The sequence below is a fragment of the Poecilia reticulata genome, linkage group LG2, assembly GCF_000633615.1.
Source record: "Poecilia reticulata strain Guanapo linkage group LG2, Guppy_female_1.0+MT, whole genome shotgun sequence".
NCBI classification, from domain to species: domain Eukaryota; kingdom Metazoa; phylum Chordata; class Actinopteri; order Cyprinodontiformes; family Poeciliidae; genus Poecilia; species Poecilia reticulata.
In genome coordinates, this window is record NC_024332.1 from 43,515,935 (window position 1) to 43,530,924 (window position 14,990).

The 14,990-nt window shown below is 40.5% G+C and overlaps 2 protein-coding genes across 5 annotated transcripts in view; both read right to left on the reverse strand.

Moving 5' to 3' along the window:
• The window catches only part of LOC103461915 (uncharacterized), a 19,997-nt gene extending 13,122 nt beyond the window's left edge, over positions 1–6,875 (reverse strand). The window contains exons 1-7 of one of the 4 annotated variants that reach the window (XM_017310128.1): positions 5,806–6,875; positions 3,863–3,949; positions 3,751–3,785; positions 2,545–3,664; positions 1,683–1,934; positions 730–888; positions 471–569 (exon numbers count right to left, since the gene is read on the reverse strand). In XM_017310128.1, the coding sequence (XP_017165617.1) occupies positions 471–569; positions 730–888; positions 1,683–1,934; positions 2,545–3,606 (1,572 nt within the window). In that variant the 5' untranslated portion in view covers positions 3,607–3,664; positions 3,751–3,785; positions 3,863–3,949; positions 5,806–6,875. Of the gene's footprint in view, positions 1–470; positions 570–729; positions 889–1,682; positions 1,935–2,544; positions 3,665–3,750; positions 4,174–5,805 lie in introns of those variants that run through there. The other 3 variants (XM_017310123.1, XM_008404315.2, XM_017310124.1) reach the window with 3 other exon arrangements.
• Positions 6,876–9,656: 2,781 nt separating this feature from the next.
• LOC103461926 (DNA (cytosine-5)-methyltransferase 3B-like) overlaps positions 9,657–14,990 on the reverse strand; it is a 40,456-nt gene continuing 35,122 nt past the window's right edge. Inside the window, exons 7-14 of the mRNA XM_008404326.2 lie at positions 14,734–14,818; positions 14,457–14,602; positions 13,271–13,361; positions 12,910–13,058; positions 11,864–11,949; positions 11,720–11,789; positions 11,522–11,640; positions 9,657–10,446 (exon numbers count right to left, since the gene is read on the reverse strand). Coding sequence (XP_008402548.1) covers positions 10,305–10,446; positions 11,522–11,640; positions 11,720–11,789; positions 11,864–11,949; positions 12,910–13,058; positions 13,271–13,361; positions 14,457–14,602; positions 14,734–14,818 — 888 coding nt within the window. The 3' untranslated portion in view covers positions 9,657–10,304. The remainder of the gene's footprint in view (positions 10,447–11,521; positions 11,641–11,719; positions 11,790–11,863; positions 11,950–12,909; positions 13,059–13,270; positions 13,362–14,456; positions 14,603–14,733; positions 14,819–14,990) is intronic.

The following is a 14,990-nucleotide window of genomic DNA, read 5'->3' on the forward strand; positions in this document are numbered from 1 at the left end:
TATTATTAGTTTTTCATTCTCTTAAGAATGTAGAGCTAATTAAATGATCTAAAGACCTTAAAGTGGTTCCAGTTTCTCTCGATGGCCAACCTGTTGAAACTGTGGCACATTTTAAATACCTTGGGTCGTTCATGGACAGTCGGATCAACTTTGCTGAAAACATTGACTATATTTTGAAGAACTCAGAGACTCTACCTTTAAGAAGACTTGGTGATCATGGAGTGACCCAACTAGAGTCTAGTTGGGTCTTGAATTTGGGGGAAAAAGATCATATTTTATTGATCACTACAGAAGGGTTCAGTGATGAAACTGGTGGGTTCGGTTCCTCAGAAAAGGTTAAGAATCACTGTGCTAAAGCGATGTGCCAACACACCACAGGACCTGTATTAAACAGTCCATGCTGCTCACTCGGGTCACCTCCGACCCATTTGATTAAATGTGAATTCAATATGTTTCATGTAGCAACTCACCTTAGCAAACACCTGTGTCTGGTGCAGAGAGCTGGGCAGCGCCAGCAGGGTCAGAAGCAGCTTGTGCAGAGTGGGCCACGGCTTCATTTTGTCCAAGATCTGCACAGACAGCAGCAGAGACTGCCGGTTTGCTCTGACACTTTTCACCAAAATAAACTGAATTTTCCATCTTTCTGAGGCGTCTTGGACAAACGACCCAAACATCAACATTCACCACTTCATTTCCACGCCACATTTAATCCCAGCTGTGACCTCTTACCTTCACCCAGCTGCTACATTCGTCGCTGCTGCTCCGTTCCTGGATGAGCTTCCTGAAATGGCAGCAGCTGCGTTGCAGCTCCGCCTCTGGAGGCCCGGCGGCGCAGAGCCCCAGCTGGACGGCCATCACCGACAGCACCTCCCAGGGAAAATGTTTCTCCTGCAGGACAGACGGGGAGAGTTCACCAGAAAACCACAGCAAGCACTCGGCATGTTCAGGTTCCCCCAAGGTGTTATAAGCCTGGCGAGCCGCAACACAAAACACAGACCACTGAATAGTTCCTGCAGTAAATGGGTGATCCGCTGGCAAAAGTCTTCAGTAGGAGAATTTCACAGATTTGAACTAAAACTTTGGTACCTGAGGAGTTCAGGGTGGAACATATTTGCAGATAAAGAAGGTTTTTAATCTTAAATGCAAAATCCATTTATATTGTACAGTTTTAGTTTAATTGCTGCTCTCAGAGTGTTATTGTTTTAGTCTGTATACTCCATCCATCCATCCATCCATCCATCCATCCATCCATTTTCTTGACACCCTTGTCCCTCAGTGGGGTCGGGAGGGTTGCTGGTTCCTCTCCAGTGAACATTTCGGGCGAGAGGCAGGGTCACCCTGGACAGGTCACCAGTCTGTCGCAGGGCAACACAGAGACACACAACCATGCACACACACACACTCTCACACCTAGGGGCAATTTGGAGAGGCCAATTAACCTGACAGTCATGTTTTTGGACTGTGGGAGGAAACCGGAGTACCTGGAGAAAACCCACCATGCACAGGGAGAACATGGAGACTCCATGCAGAAAGACCGGGGCCGGGAATCGAACCCAGAACCTTCTTGCTGCAAGGCAACAGCTGTACCAACTGCGCCACTGGTTCAATAATCAATTCACTGTGATTAATCATTTCAGAAGTATTTCTAAGATCCAGGAAGTGAAGGACGATGGGACTCTTACTGTGATACTTTCTGGACTTTTCAGCATCAGCCCGATGTTCCTGAGCGTCACGTCTCCAAGCGGGCCGGGAATGCTCTCCACCAGACTCTGCAGGGCGGCTCTGTAGAACGCCTGGGCGTCCCTCAGGAACCGGGCCAGGTTCTGCTCCCCCACACTCGGCCCGAAGGCCAACATGAAGTCCGACGCGCGCGTCCCGACGTTCACCTCGGCGACGGGGAGCAGCTCGTCGCCGTGAAGCAGATCCAGCTCCCGCTGCAGCAGGAGAGATTTATCACAATATTTTGTAACACTATTTTAGCAAAAATATAAATGGTGATGAAATACCTACACATTACTTATTTTTTTAGACAACTGCATGACAGAATTCAGCACCACAAACATAAAAACTTTCCTCTCATCCGCAGATTTCTCTCCGTGCCGTTTTTTACTTTTTAGCCGTTAAGAGGAGAAACATTAAACTGCTGTGGAAGTTACGCAGCAGGTTGTTGCTAGGCAACCGAGAAACTGCTTCTTGCCCCGGCAGGTTGTTGCTAGGCAACCACAGAATGAGTGGGTTAATGCTGCCCTCTTTGCTGATTGGCCGATTCCCCAGAACGTTCTGGATCAAAGTTCAGAGAATATTTTATATGTTGAATTTTACATCTGAGGTATCATCTACTGATATTGGTCACATGTCTATTTGAAATATATTCTTGATTTTATTGTCCAGTCCTACTGACAGTTTTATCTGAAATGTTTTTATTATTTGCTTCACCAGAGCATCAATAGATGTCAGCAAGTTAATTATTATTATTACTGGACAATAAGACAATAGTGACAATAGTGGACTTATTGTCCTATCAGTGATTCGGTCAGTGCCTACCTCTAGGAGGAAGCGGTCGACGGCGTGCGGCCGGCAGATGCTGGCGGTGTAGGACTCCATCAGGATGGAGGTGAGCTGCAGCTCCATGCTCAGCTCCGCCGTCCCGCCCTGCTGCAGCTTGTTCAGCGCCCTGAGGGGCTCCAAGGCGTGGGACAGGAACAGGAACTGCAGCCGGACCGCGTCGTCCAGCAGCCGGCTCCGGATCGACGCCTCCGCCTCATTCAGCGATTTAAAGTACTCCTGCAGGTCCTGCCACCGGGCGGCCATCTTCTGCACGCTGTGGGCGAGGAGCAGATACTGTGGGAGGTGCGGGCCGGTGTCGGCGAACACCTCCGTCAGGCTGCCGTTGATGGACGGGCAGATGGAGTAGTGGCGGTGGACGTCTGTGATGAGGTCGACGGCGTGGCTGAAGGCAGCGGTGAGTCCGGCCTGGCAGGTGCGCTCTGCGATCCCCGGGATGCTGCAGAGCGACAGCAGCTTGGGGCTGAACGCCTGCAGCTGCGACACAAACACCCGACTCAGGCTCGGCTGCGGCGCGCTGCAGTAGAACGCCACCAGGTTGGACAGCGGCAGCTCGTACTTCCGCAGCACCTCCACCAGCAGCCAGGCGTCCGAGTCGGCGACGCGCGCCATGACATCCGTGTCCATCGGCTGGCGAGGGTCGGCGCTGTCGGTGCTCATCTGCAGAGTGTGCAGCAGCTTCACCACGCTTCGGCATGAATGCTCGTCGAAGTATCCGATCAGCAGGACGCTGGCGCTGCGTCCCGCGCCCAGCTCCACACCTACGTACAGGTAGACAGAGTACGGCCGGTCGGTGACGACCGCCATGATGTCCTCCGGCTCCGCTGAGTAAACTTCATCCTGGAAGTAAGTTCTGATGAAGTTCACCAAATCGTTTGCGGGAATCTGCTTGTCCACGCGCTGGATCTGCTCCTTCGCCTGAGCCTCCTGCTTCAGATCGGGTTTCTGATCCGTCGACATGTAAACCACGTCCTCGTCATCTTCTGATGTCAAACAGATCACATCCGAACTCTGGCGTGTTTTCACTGCTGCTAAATCCATATTTACAGGAAGTTCAGTGCTCCTGGGAGAAGCAGGCTGGATGAATGCTGACCTGGACCTGAAAAAAGAAGAGTTGCATTTAAAAATTATTTTCTGTGAAGAAAAACGTCCTGTAATAAACCAGAAGTTTCACTGGAACATTACCAAAACTGTTGGGGTTTTTAAAATTAGCTCAAGATCTGTAAAGAACCAGACACAAGACCAATGAGGTTTTTAATGCCTTCCTTGGCAAACGGACAGATCCACAACCTCTAACCCGCTCTGGACCAACGACCGGTCAGCTCTGCTCCACTCTGCTTGGGAACTGGTTTTTACTATGACGACCTTCTTCAGTGGAACAGTGCTGAGATAACAGGACAGATGGAGTGGAAAATTACATCATCGATGAAGAAAGAACCTTAAAGAATAACTGGTCAGAGCCAGTTAGGAAACTGAACACATTTAGATAAAACACTCAAATAAAACGATAAACAGTGATTAGTTGTACCCAACATAAAACATCAGTCTAGGCTGAAACGGTTAATTGGATTAATCATGATTAATCATTAGGCCCGTCACAGTAAGCAATAAATCAATTAATCACATAATGTATTAAACTCAATAATTTCCATTTGCATGATTTATGACTTTTCTCTTTCTACCAAAAACTGGATGATAAAACTCTTCAGTCTGGTGTTTTGGTCTCAACCAGCAGTTTTATTGGAGGATAATTTTGTTTACAGAGACTTTATAATTTATTTTGTTTGTTGTTTATTTATTTTGGATATTTTAAAAGTCTTCCGGATCCTGTTAAAATGTTCATTAGGATATAAAGTTTAATAATCTTTGTGAATGTGTTCATGCTTTATTACTGTCAGAATAGTAATAGTAGTATGTTATAGTAATATTATAGTAATAGTATGTTATGTTTCAAAACAACATTATTGTTCATTGTAATAACTTCTGGAACAATTTATCATCCAGAAAAATTTACATGTGTATTAATTGTGATTAATCTATTGTTGAAATAATTGTCAACCAACTTAGTAATTGATTAATTGTTAGCTGGTGTAAAAACCCCCCTTCCCCCCAAAAAGACAGCGTTATCAAAACCGACCTTTTTTTTTATATCAGAGGGAAATTAGAAGGGATAAAAGTACTAAAATCCTGCCAGAACAAAATATAAATAAGAAATATCTTCTACCTAAAAAATATGACAAAATGTTCATTTAATTTATATCGCATATGAGCATTTCCGGTGGAGTAAAAACTGCGAATAATTTACATTTTACTTTTGCGGCAAGGTCCATTTTCTTCCCGTCAGGGTCATTTAAATGGCTCTAACATCCTACGCGTCCCCAATTGGAGGTGATCATGTGACGTCACGACTGTTCCGCCAATCGGGTCGAAGTGGGCAACTTTTCAGCCAATGCAAACAATCCAAATAACTTTGCAAGACATGCTTAAAAGCGAGGAAAAAAAAAAACATGGAATCGGGCAAGTTAGGGGTCCGGGGGTAAGAACAATACCAAACGAAACAATGAAGCCTTAGCTGAACTTTCGCTCCTCACCAATCACACAAGAATGACAACGTTAAACGACATAAACTTAATCACATTACAACTTATTGTAACGCTGAAGTTACCGATAGCTAGTATTTAAATGACCCGGAATACCGACGGACGCCGAAAATCTAAATTTAAAGGGGTTTGAATGGTTAAACGTGAACCAAAAGATGGTTTAAAACACAGCTGGCCCATTCGCTAAGAAAATTACTGAAATCATCTCGTTTCACTTCTTTCACAAACAAGACTCATAAATTGTGTTTTGAAGAATATGTAAAAATGCCAACCAATAACAAAAATATCAATTTTTCCGTCTGTTTAAAAATAGAGTAAACGTTTTAAGTTTGTACACAATGCAGAATAACTGTGTCCAAGTTTGGTCATTGTAGGTATTTATTTAAGGAGTTAATCACAAGTCAACAAAAACAGTGAATTAACCCTTTACTCCAATCGGATGCTAGCTTCTGCGTTGTTTGTTACGCAGAAGTACGTTTAGTGAACCAAACCAAACAATGTAGCTACATTTCGATGAAACAGCAGCCTAAATTTTCAAGCTACATTGTTTGTCAACGTGTTTAGATTTTATCTGGCAATCAATAGTTAGATTTTAGTTGAACACGTGGGAAATGTGTTTAAAAAGACACGCTAAACTTACCCACGCCGATCCGTCCTTCCTCGCTACCTTCTGCCGTCGAACCATCAAAGAACCCAAAACGTGTATCCTTCCGCCGAGAGCAAAGCCCCGGTCCCCCACCGCGAGGTCTCGGCAACGTTTCCTCGCTTTTAACGCTAGGACTAGCCGCTCAGATAATTGTTGGTTAATGGCCAACAATTGTCAAAGTAGGCCATTAGACTGTGTCTAAAGTAATTCTCGGCCTTTGGATAGAACACCAGAATGCGTAAAAACGAGCAAATCCTTCTAGATTTTTCCAGATTGAGACGCCATTGTAGTTAGCCTCCAGCTAACATCGAATGAACGCCATTTAAAGTGATAGGCGTTAGACTACGCTAAAAATCAACGCGAATGTTACGAAAARCACACTTTTACACACATTTCCTCAGTAAATTAGTTCTGAAACAGTTTATTTTAACATGTAACTACGACAGGCGCATTATAAATGCGAACAAATGAAGAAATTCCCTTTTTACAAGAAGGTCGCCGGACCATTTATATGATTGTATTCACGATTCCCCTGTTTCTACTATCGAGTTCAATCACACAGGATCCCTCGCAAAAGTTTTCACAACGTTTTAACTTTTCCTAATGTTACAACCGCAAACCACACTGTATTAATTTTAGATTATTAATTTTATGACAAGAAAACGGAAAGTAGTGCCTAACTATGACGTAGAAGGAAGATACACGGTGTTTTGTTTCTTAGCATTAAAGTATGAAAAGTGTGGCATTTGTATTCACTCTTTTTCCACAAGCTTTATACATCTAAAAACTGAAATCTGCCCATTTAATTCTTTATAAAGCAACTCAAACTAGATGGATATAATAAATACTCGTATCTGGATTAGGCCAAGACTTTGGGTGGATCATGAACATGCTTTTATGTAAACCATAATATTGTTGCTCTGGTTGTTTTATTTAGGGTCATTGTCCTGCTGGAAAGCAGATTTACGTTCCCTTGTCTCCATCTTCCCATCAACTTCTTATTCTTTCGGTTTTACGGCGGTTGGCAGCCATTTTGTATGAAGAATTACCGCCACCAACTGGACTGGAGTGTGAATCATGAGAGTACGAACAACAAAAATATTATTTTAAATCAAAACTTTGCTTTCTAGTAAACCATGTAAATTATGGGTAATGATTATTTGGGATCCAGAAAGCCAGATAGAAACTATAGATAAAGCAATTATCACCTCATTTGGTGAGAATGAAAATATTACAGACCAAATTATAGGAAATTAACTTCCATTGTAAGAGATGCAATTATTTTCTTTACAAATTATTGCAATGAAGCAAGACAGGAACGTGTTTAAAGTTAATAATTCCTTAGACAAAAAAGGAATTATTTGAAACAAGGTCATTTATTTTGCTGAAAAGTAACTTATGTTTGTTTTGTCTTATTTAAAGTGTACCGATATATTTGAACTATAATAAGCTAGATGTAAAAAAAATACTTGGCTAGTTTGTGTTTTTGCAGTGAAGTTCAAACCAGCCCTTCGTATCACCTGGTCCAACATCTTTCTACCAGTACAACCAGAGATCTGAAGTAGCAAAAGCAAATGAGGTGGATTAGCAGTGCGTTCCAAAAACCAGACGTTGCTGTAGAATATTGTCTTTGTTCCTGGTTCTTGTTAGCAGGTCATGACAGTCGTCTGTCAGAGAGACTGACTGCTACTGGAGATCCTTCCTTCCCTCTGAAGAGACGAATCTTTGAAGATACGGGTTAAGACATTTAATGTCCCTCTGGTGTAAAGTGTTCTAACTTTAATTTTCAGATTTTGTCTGTTTTGGCCAGTTTAAAAAAAAAGGTAAATTCAAACTTCACTATGAATTTTTGACAGATAATTGAAATGTATTTATGCTGTGAAATGTCTGCTTTAATTAACCTGGAAAAAAAATTACAATGAATAATGGCTTTTACATTACATGATGTAAAGAGGAGTTATGGAGTTATGGAGTTAATGACAGATCTTTTCCACAAAGTGAAACATTTAGATCAGGTTTTTCAAATTGGGGGCAGTGGCCCTCCAGAGGGCCACCAGGGGGCGGTAGAGAGGCCTCAGAAAGTTGGAACAGCAGATTAAAAAGAAGAAAAATTAAATCTAATAGGTCTTTTAATCATAATTTTCAGATCTAATATTTTTAGTTACACATGGTTCCCACAAGTCTGAACCAGAAATTATTCGTGCCACTCAACCGCCATCTTGGTAGGCAAAGCAGATGAACCACGGCTTCAAGACCATCAAAAAGAAAGTATTTTAGGAAAAAAAAGGTTTAAGACTTAATAGTTGTAATGTACTGATTATTTATAACTTGGAAACGAAACAAGAGCCAATTCTGAGCTCCCTTTTATCGTCATAGCAACTCCATAGCAACTGCCTACCAAGATGGCTGACAGTTAAAGTAGTATTTTATATTATAAAATACAAGTTAAAAACCTTATTGAAACGTAATTTGCCAACATTAGGAACTCATGGCCGACTAAAATCAGAAGATGTGAAACAGAATTTAAGCTAAACGTAATAATTATTGAATAGTGAATAAAAGTGAGTGGAAAAGCAAAAACACTCAGAAAGAACGAGAACGGACACCCGTGTGTTTTGTGCAGCAACGCTGCTTTTTATTATGTAAAAAACTATAAAAGCAGCTACTAGTAGTACAAGTGTTTTTCTCTCTAAACTGTTGCAAAACCATATAAAAAACTCGATCTCTGTATCCGAGATGGTTTTAAAGGTGAGATTAATATGAAAAATATATATACTGTTAAACAAAAATGTCCTAAAAACAACTACTCTGCAGATATGGTCCAGTTTACATGCCTAAAAATACAAACACACACACGACATAAAACTCCTAAAACGTTCAGAAACATCGAGCTGGATATGGGATAATATTCTAAAAGCAAAAGCAAACTAATAATACTTGTTAGTTTAAAGCAGAAGATGAGCGGTTTTAATAAAAAACTAAAAATAAAAACTAAGGTAAAAAGTTGTTCTCATGAAGGCGTCCGACAGGAATCGTTCCTGCTAAACAAAGTCTTGTAAACCTTTTTTTTTTTTACAGTACGTAGAAAGAAACCGTACATGAGCAGATTTCAACACCTGATCGGGTGACAGAGTTTACATTTCAAGTCACTTCAAGCACAACCTGGCAGGAAAACATGCAGAGCTCGGAGGTTTCTGGTGGATACAGTACAAAGTGTTCAGAAATGTGCAGATTTCCCCGAACGGCCGGAACAAGTTTCAGTAACGCGCAGGGAGCCGCCTGGTTCAAAACCGGTTCACGTTTTCCGTCTTTCACGGATCAGACAGAATCAGACGCTGAAAACTTTTACAAATAATCTTTAAGATTCGCTTCCAAATCCAAAAACGGGAGCAGAACGTTCCGGAAACTTTTAGGGAAGATTTGAACATGAAATAAAATTAGATTCAAATGCAAAATTTTCATCCATTTTGAGCAATAAATTAAAGTTTATGCACTTATTTATCGTTTTTATTTTCACCAGAGTGAACTCAGCTGCGGAAACACAAAATCTTAAAAGTATTTTTAGTTTAATTTATATTGCAAATATCTTGGAACACTGAAAAAAAGACAAAAATAATTTAACTTTCATAGAATCAAATAGGAGCTCGTTTAACGTATTTAACCTGTAACCTTTTCATCAATATTTAAGTCTTAAAAAGTTACATATCAGTAACTTTTCTCTTATTTCAGATCCACTAAAACATTTGCAACAGAAACTAGATGAAAAATACTGGCTAAGATTTTATGTTTTACAAAATAAAAACGCCAAAAAAGAAAGAATTGTGTGATTTTACTGGCCTCATTTTGTTTTTTTCCAAGTATTTCTGTTTAGTTTCTTTTGTAAATATATTGTATTTCACTTAAAATAAGAGAAAACTAACTTTGAAGTAACTTTTTGCCAACATCAGGGTTCAAGTCGGTGATTTTGATGAATAATCAGCATTTAGCTTAAAAAAAAACTATCAATGTTAATGAATTTGAAACGATCTCTGGAAAAGTTGGTTTTGTCGTCTTTTTTTAGTGTAATAAGATATTTGCAGTAGAAACTAGATGAAAATACCTGGTAAGATTTTGTGATTTTGCAGCAAAGCAACTCTGCTTGATCAGGTTTGATAAATAAACTTCAGTTTATTGGTCAAAATAAACGGAAATGAGGAAAATAAACGAGTTTTTTTAAAGTGCCGGTTTTGTTTTTACCAATTAAAATGTGAATGAAGTGGATTTGTTTAGATCTTATCGGCCTTATGGTTGGTTATTTTCTGAGCGGCTCAGGAAACGGACCCGTTTTCAGGGAGCTTAAAGAACTCCGGTTCCGGATGATCCGATCAGCTTTTTCTTTTTTCCAATCATCCAGTAAGAGCCGCTCTCATCTTCCAGGAGCTCTGGTTCGGATCAGAGCGACTCTCTCCGTGCGAAGGTGTCCGACRGAGCGAGACGCCTCCGGGTTTCTGCGGTTATTCGCAGGCGAAGTAATCTTTGAGCGGCGCGAACAGATGCCTGATGACCGGCACGCTCCAGGACCGGCCCAGCAGCCGCTGCCGGGCGCCGCGGCCCATGTTCGACACGTCGGTGTAGTGGACCGGGAATCCAAAGATCCTGRCRAAACARCAGCAAAAAGCATTAGGAGTCGATATGGCAGGCTGTGTTAGCATAAAATCAGTTCCACCAGATGTCTAAAAATTGGTTTATGATTAGACTCATTAGTAGGSCGGTCACAATGAGCAATAAATCAATTATCACATGATCAATTAAAACAATATCAATCATTTTTATAGTTTGTTTTTCTGTTTCTTCCACAAACTGGCTGATAAAATCTTTAGATGTTTTGATCTCMACCATTTTTTAAAGATAATTTTGCTTGCAGAGAYAATTCRTTTTATTTGTCGTTTTATTTATTTAGGATATTTAAAATGTTTTCCAGCTCCAGCGTTAAAAGCTCATTAATCTTTAAGAATGTCTTTTTGCATTATTACCACTAWTTGAGCTGAAAATGTTCTCAGAATGACAATATTATCGTTTAATGCAATAATTTCTGGGACAATTTGTYGTCCAGATAAATTTGTTAGGCCCGTCACCAAAACAAATTTTCATAGTCAATAAATTGTCCCAGAAATTATTGCATTAAACGATAATATTGTCATTCTGAGAACATTTTAATCTAATATAATACATATTTATGTAAGTACATCCTCTCAAAGCTCAAGAAAACGTGAATTTCTCATGAACATTTAAYGATGGAACCAGGAAACATTTCAAATATCCAGAATACAACAATTAGTTTGCACTACCTGCCCCGTTTGCCCGTTTTCCCCGTCTATGCTGAATAATTATCGTTTTTGAAAGTGTAATTTTGGCTCTTGAGACTTCTTACCCATTTTAATTATTGTTTGYTTTGGATATTTAAAATGTTTAAGTTTTAAAATGTTCAAGTTTTGAATTTCATTAGAAATTCAAGTTTTTTTTAAGCTTTGAGAAGGTGAACTTTCACGTCATTTTGGATATTAGTTGAAAATGGTGCCAATATCATAGTTTTAAGCAATAATTTCAGGGAGAACTTATCGTCTACTACATTTATTTCTAATGTGTCTAGTTGTAAACCAGATATGAGGAATGTGAGCGTTGGAAGTGATTTTATGCCAAAACGGCCTGCCGTAGCGGCTGTCCTGCTCACCGCTCCAGCTCCGTGCACCACAACACGTCCTCCTTCCCGTTCATCAGCACCGGGAAGTGCTGGTCCTTCCCCTGTTTGATGGAGTTGGAGCGAGTGGTGATGGTTCGCACCTTCCCAAACTGACAGAAACACGAGCCGTCAAAACTCCCAGTGGAAAACTCTGCAGGGAAAATCCTGATTAACGTGTYGACGTCTGACCTTCGCGACCCGTCCGTGGTCCAGACACTCCTGCAGCTCCAGCTTGTCCATCCCAGAGGCGCAGCGCGGCCTGAAATACGCAGGTCCACTACAATCAACGTAAAGGTAAGTCTGAGAAGCAACAGGAGGCCTTTCCCTGCGTACCTGTTCATCCCCGGCAGGTTCCCCCAGAAGTAGCGCGCGCGGTGGGCGGCGGAGACCTCGATGGCGTCGATCATCACAGGGTTGCACTGCGAAACACACACAGAGGTCAGAGGTCAGCTGGGATATGTCCGTCACATGGAGAGAAGGAAAGTGGCATCAGAAATCTATAAATCTTGACTTGAAAACTCATTCAGCCCAGTTTAAGCTAGCTGGAAGCTAGCTATTGCTAGCTCACATTAGCTAGCTCAGGGGTCTAACAAAACCAAAAGGAAAATGTTTTCATTATRAATGCAACAATAAATGGTCATTTTAGAAGGTTTTCTAGAAGTTCTTAYGTAAAATCAGTTTTTAAAATCAACAGACTTTTAAAAGTAGCTTCAAGCTATGCTAACTATTTATAGAAAAGACGCGCCTCATTCTACTTTGTTCCTCTAGTATTAAATTAATTTTTGCTCTAAATTGAATAAACTTTAGTAATTTGTTAGCTCTCATAATAAAATATTTTGTGTGTAAGAAAATCATTTTTTTCATCTCCAAGTGAGTTTTATTTTGTAGCATCGAAGGCAAAAGTGTGTTTTTGAATGGAAAATGTTGCCAACCCCACATCAGGTGAGATGTGTTAATATTTATGGTCATTTATTCTCATCATTTTATAATACATCACATTTTTTTAGCTTTTTGGACACACAAATCTTTACAAGAGAAGAAAAAAATAAGTAAATGGATCAATAATTATAATTTATGACTATTCTTGCAATTTTATGATTTCATTTTATTTTTTTCTTAGTATGGCTCCAATACTCTGTCATACTAAAAAGATTAAAAATCTCTTGTTGAGCTCATATTTCTATTTATCCAACAATATAACTGCAAAAAAACCAACATTTTATTAAAAATGTTGCTCATTTTGTCGTCTTTATATAAAGGTTTTGATTAATTGCAATAAATAAATTAATTACAGAACTACAACTTAAGTTTTCCCACGACTTTAACTCCTGATTTTAAAGAGTTGCGGTCCAAGGCGAGTGCGGATGCGTTCGGCTGACCTCCAGGAAGCGGGAGATGTCCCTCTTGTCGTTGACGCCCATGGCCACCACGTTCTCGAACATCCAGAAGAACGGACGGTCTTCTCCTTCTTTGGGCTTGGCCTCGCTCAGCAGGCGGTAGAACTCAAAAAACAGCCTTCCTGTTCCTCCTGAAGCAAACCGCACTCACATCAGGGTCTAGTTACAACTCTACACGTTTCTGGCATTAAGTATTACAAACACAGAGATGACGCTGTGTGTAATTGATAATAAATGTGTTTTTTATAGAGATTTTGGGCTGCAAATAGTTAAAACTATCATAAAAAAATACTTTTCACACACTACAAAGATGTTACGAACAGGAATCCACAAAAGTACCAACCAAACAGGCCTTTTCTGGCCGGGTTCACGATGGACAGGTCGTTGCAGGGACTTCCTCCGATCACCAGGTCAAACGGCCCCCACTCCTGAATCTGAGACAACAGCACCACCTGGTGTTAGACTCAGGGAATTACACCGGRAGCGCCAGGCGTTTGGGTACAAAGTCAAACCAACTCCGGGTTTTAAGCCCCTTATGAGACAAAAATGGGGTTAATTCATCACCGTCATGTTTTTAACTGATGGATTTTATTTAAATGGGACACTGCATATTAATCAAAATGCTCCTTTCCATCCATAGTTCCATAAAACAAACAGTATAAAATACAAACATTTATACAATTTCATGCATAGAATCAAGAAATACAGTAAAAACAAATGAAAATACTACTTTAAGAGGATTATGTCAAAATGCTACTTTAAAACTGTCAAACTAAAACGGTGATATTTTTACCATGTTATTAATTATTTCTAATTGTCACCGTTTCAAACTAAATATTAAATTAGCAAGCAAAATATTTAGCTCTAGATAAAATATTTTAGCTACACTAGCTAAATGTTATCTATAAAAGCTAAACATTAATCAATACTTAATATTTAAATATTAGCTAAGAGCTAGCAAGATGTTAATGTTTAGCATCTAGCTAGTCCTTATAGTCCATAAGTGGACTATCAAAATAAAAGCTAATTTCCATCTTGAAATGCAGAGTGGTATTTAAGTGTAGCATATTAATTTAACCATTTAAAACACTGATTCTACAGACAACATGGTAGCAAGTTTAATATCTTYTGTWTTTAAAATTKGGAACAATGAGCAAAATGTGYAAATATTACTGCACAATAAAGTTAAATGATGCTCTTGGGGGCCCCCTGGTGGTGATGGTGGCCATAAACAGCCCTCAACTCGCAATGCTTTGATTTTCTGCAGTTTGGCTTAATTATTGTTCTGACAGTGTTTTTTTTCTGTAAATGGCCCAATTCTGAATCTGTACACTCCAATAAGCAAGTAATCAATATCTAAAGTAGCTAATGATTATTTCAGCAATCAATTAATCACAATCGTTCCTCAAACGTTTCTGCTCGTGTCTTGAAGAAAAGAAGCAGATCTGTCCAGGGAACCGTTAAATATGGCCGCTCCGGTCCAACCSGTCTCTGAACCGCCGTCTCTTACATTTTTCGCTGTTTCTTACGTTTTTCCTGGAGATGTTCCTGACATCGTGGACGTACTGGATCTTTCCTTCATGTCTGACCACGCCCACCGAGATCGAGTCCTCACACACCTCCGACGCCACGTACTGGTCCACTTTAAAGCCCAGATCCCTCAGAACCAGGTAGCCTGGAGCCGGAAACACAAACRTCAAATCAGAAATAAAGGTTTCATGACGTCAGTTCCTCAGTTTCCCCAACAAGGAGAGATTTTATACAGGAGATGTAATGTTGGTGTAAAGAGGCTTTGTGGTTCCTCACCAGTAGCAATGCCGTCAAACAGGGAGAGGACTCTGATTGGTCTGCGCTGCTCAGCAGGGACTGCTGGGTAAATCTTTGGTTTTTCCTGCAGAAGAAGAAGAAAACACTGAAAGTGAGTGGGTGGATGTACGGATGGATGGATGGCCACCAGCGGATGGATGTACGGACGGAGGATGGATGGATGGCTGGATGGATGGATAGTTGGGCGGTTGGATGGAGGGAGGGATGGTTGGGCGGTTGGATGTAGGGATGGATGG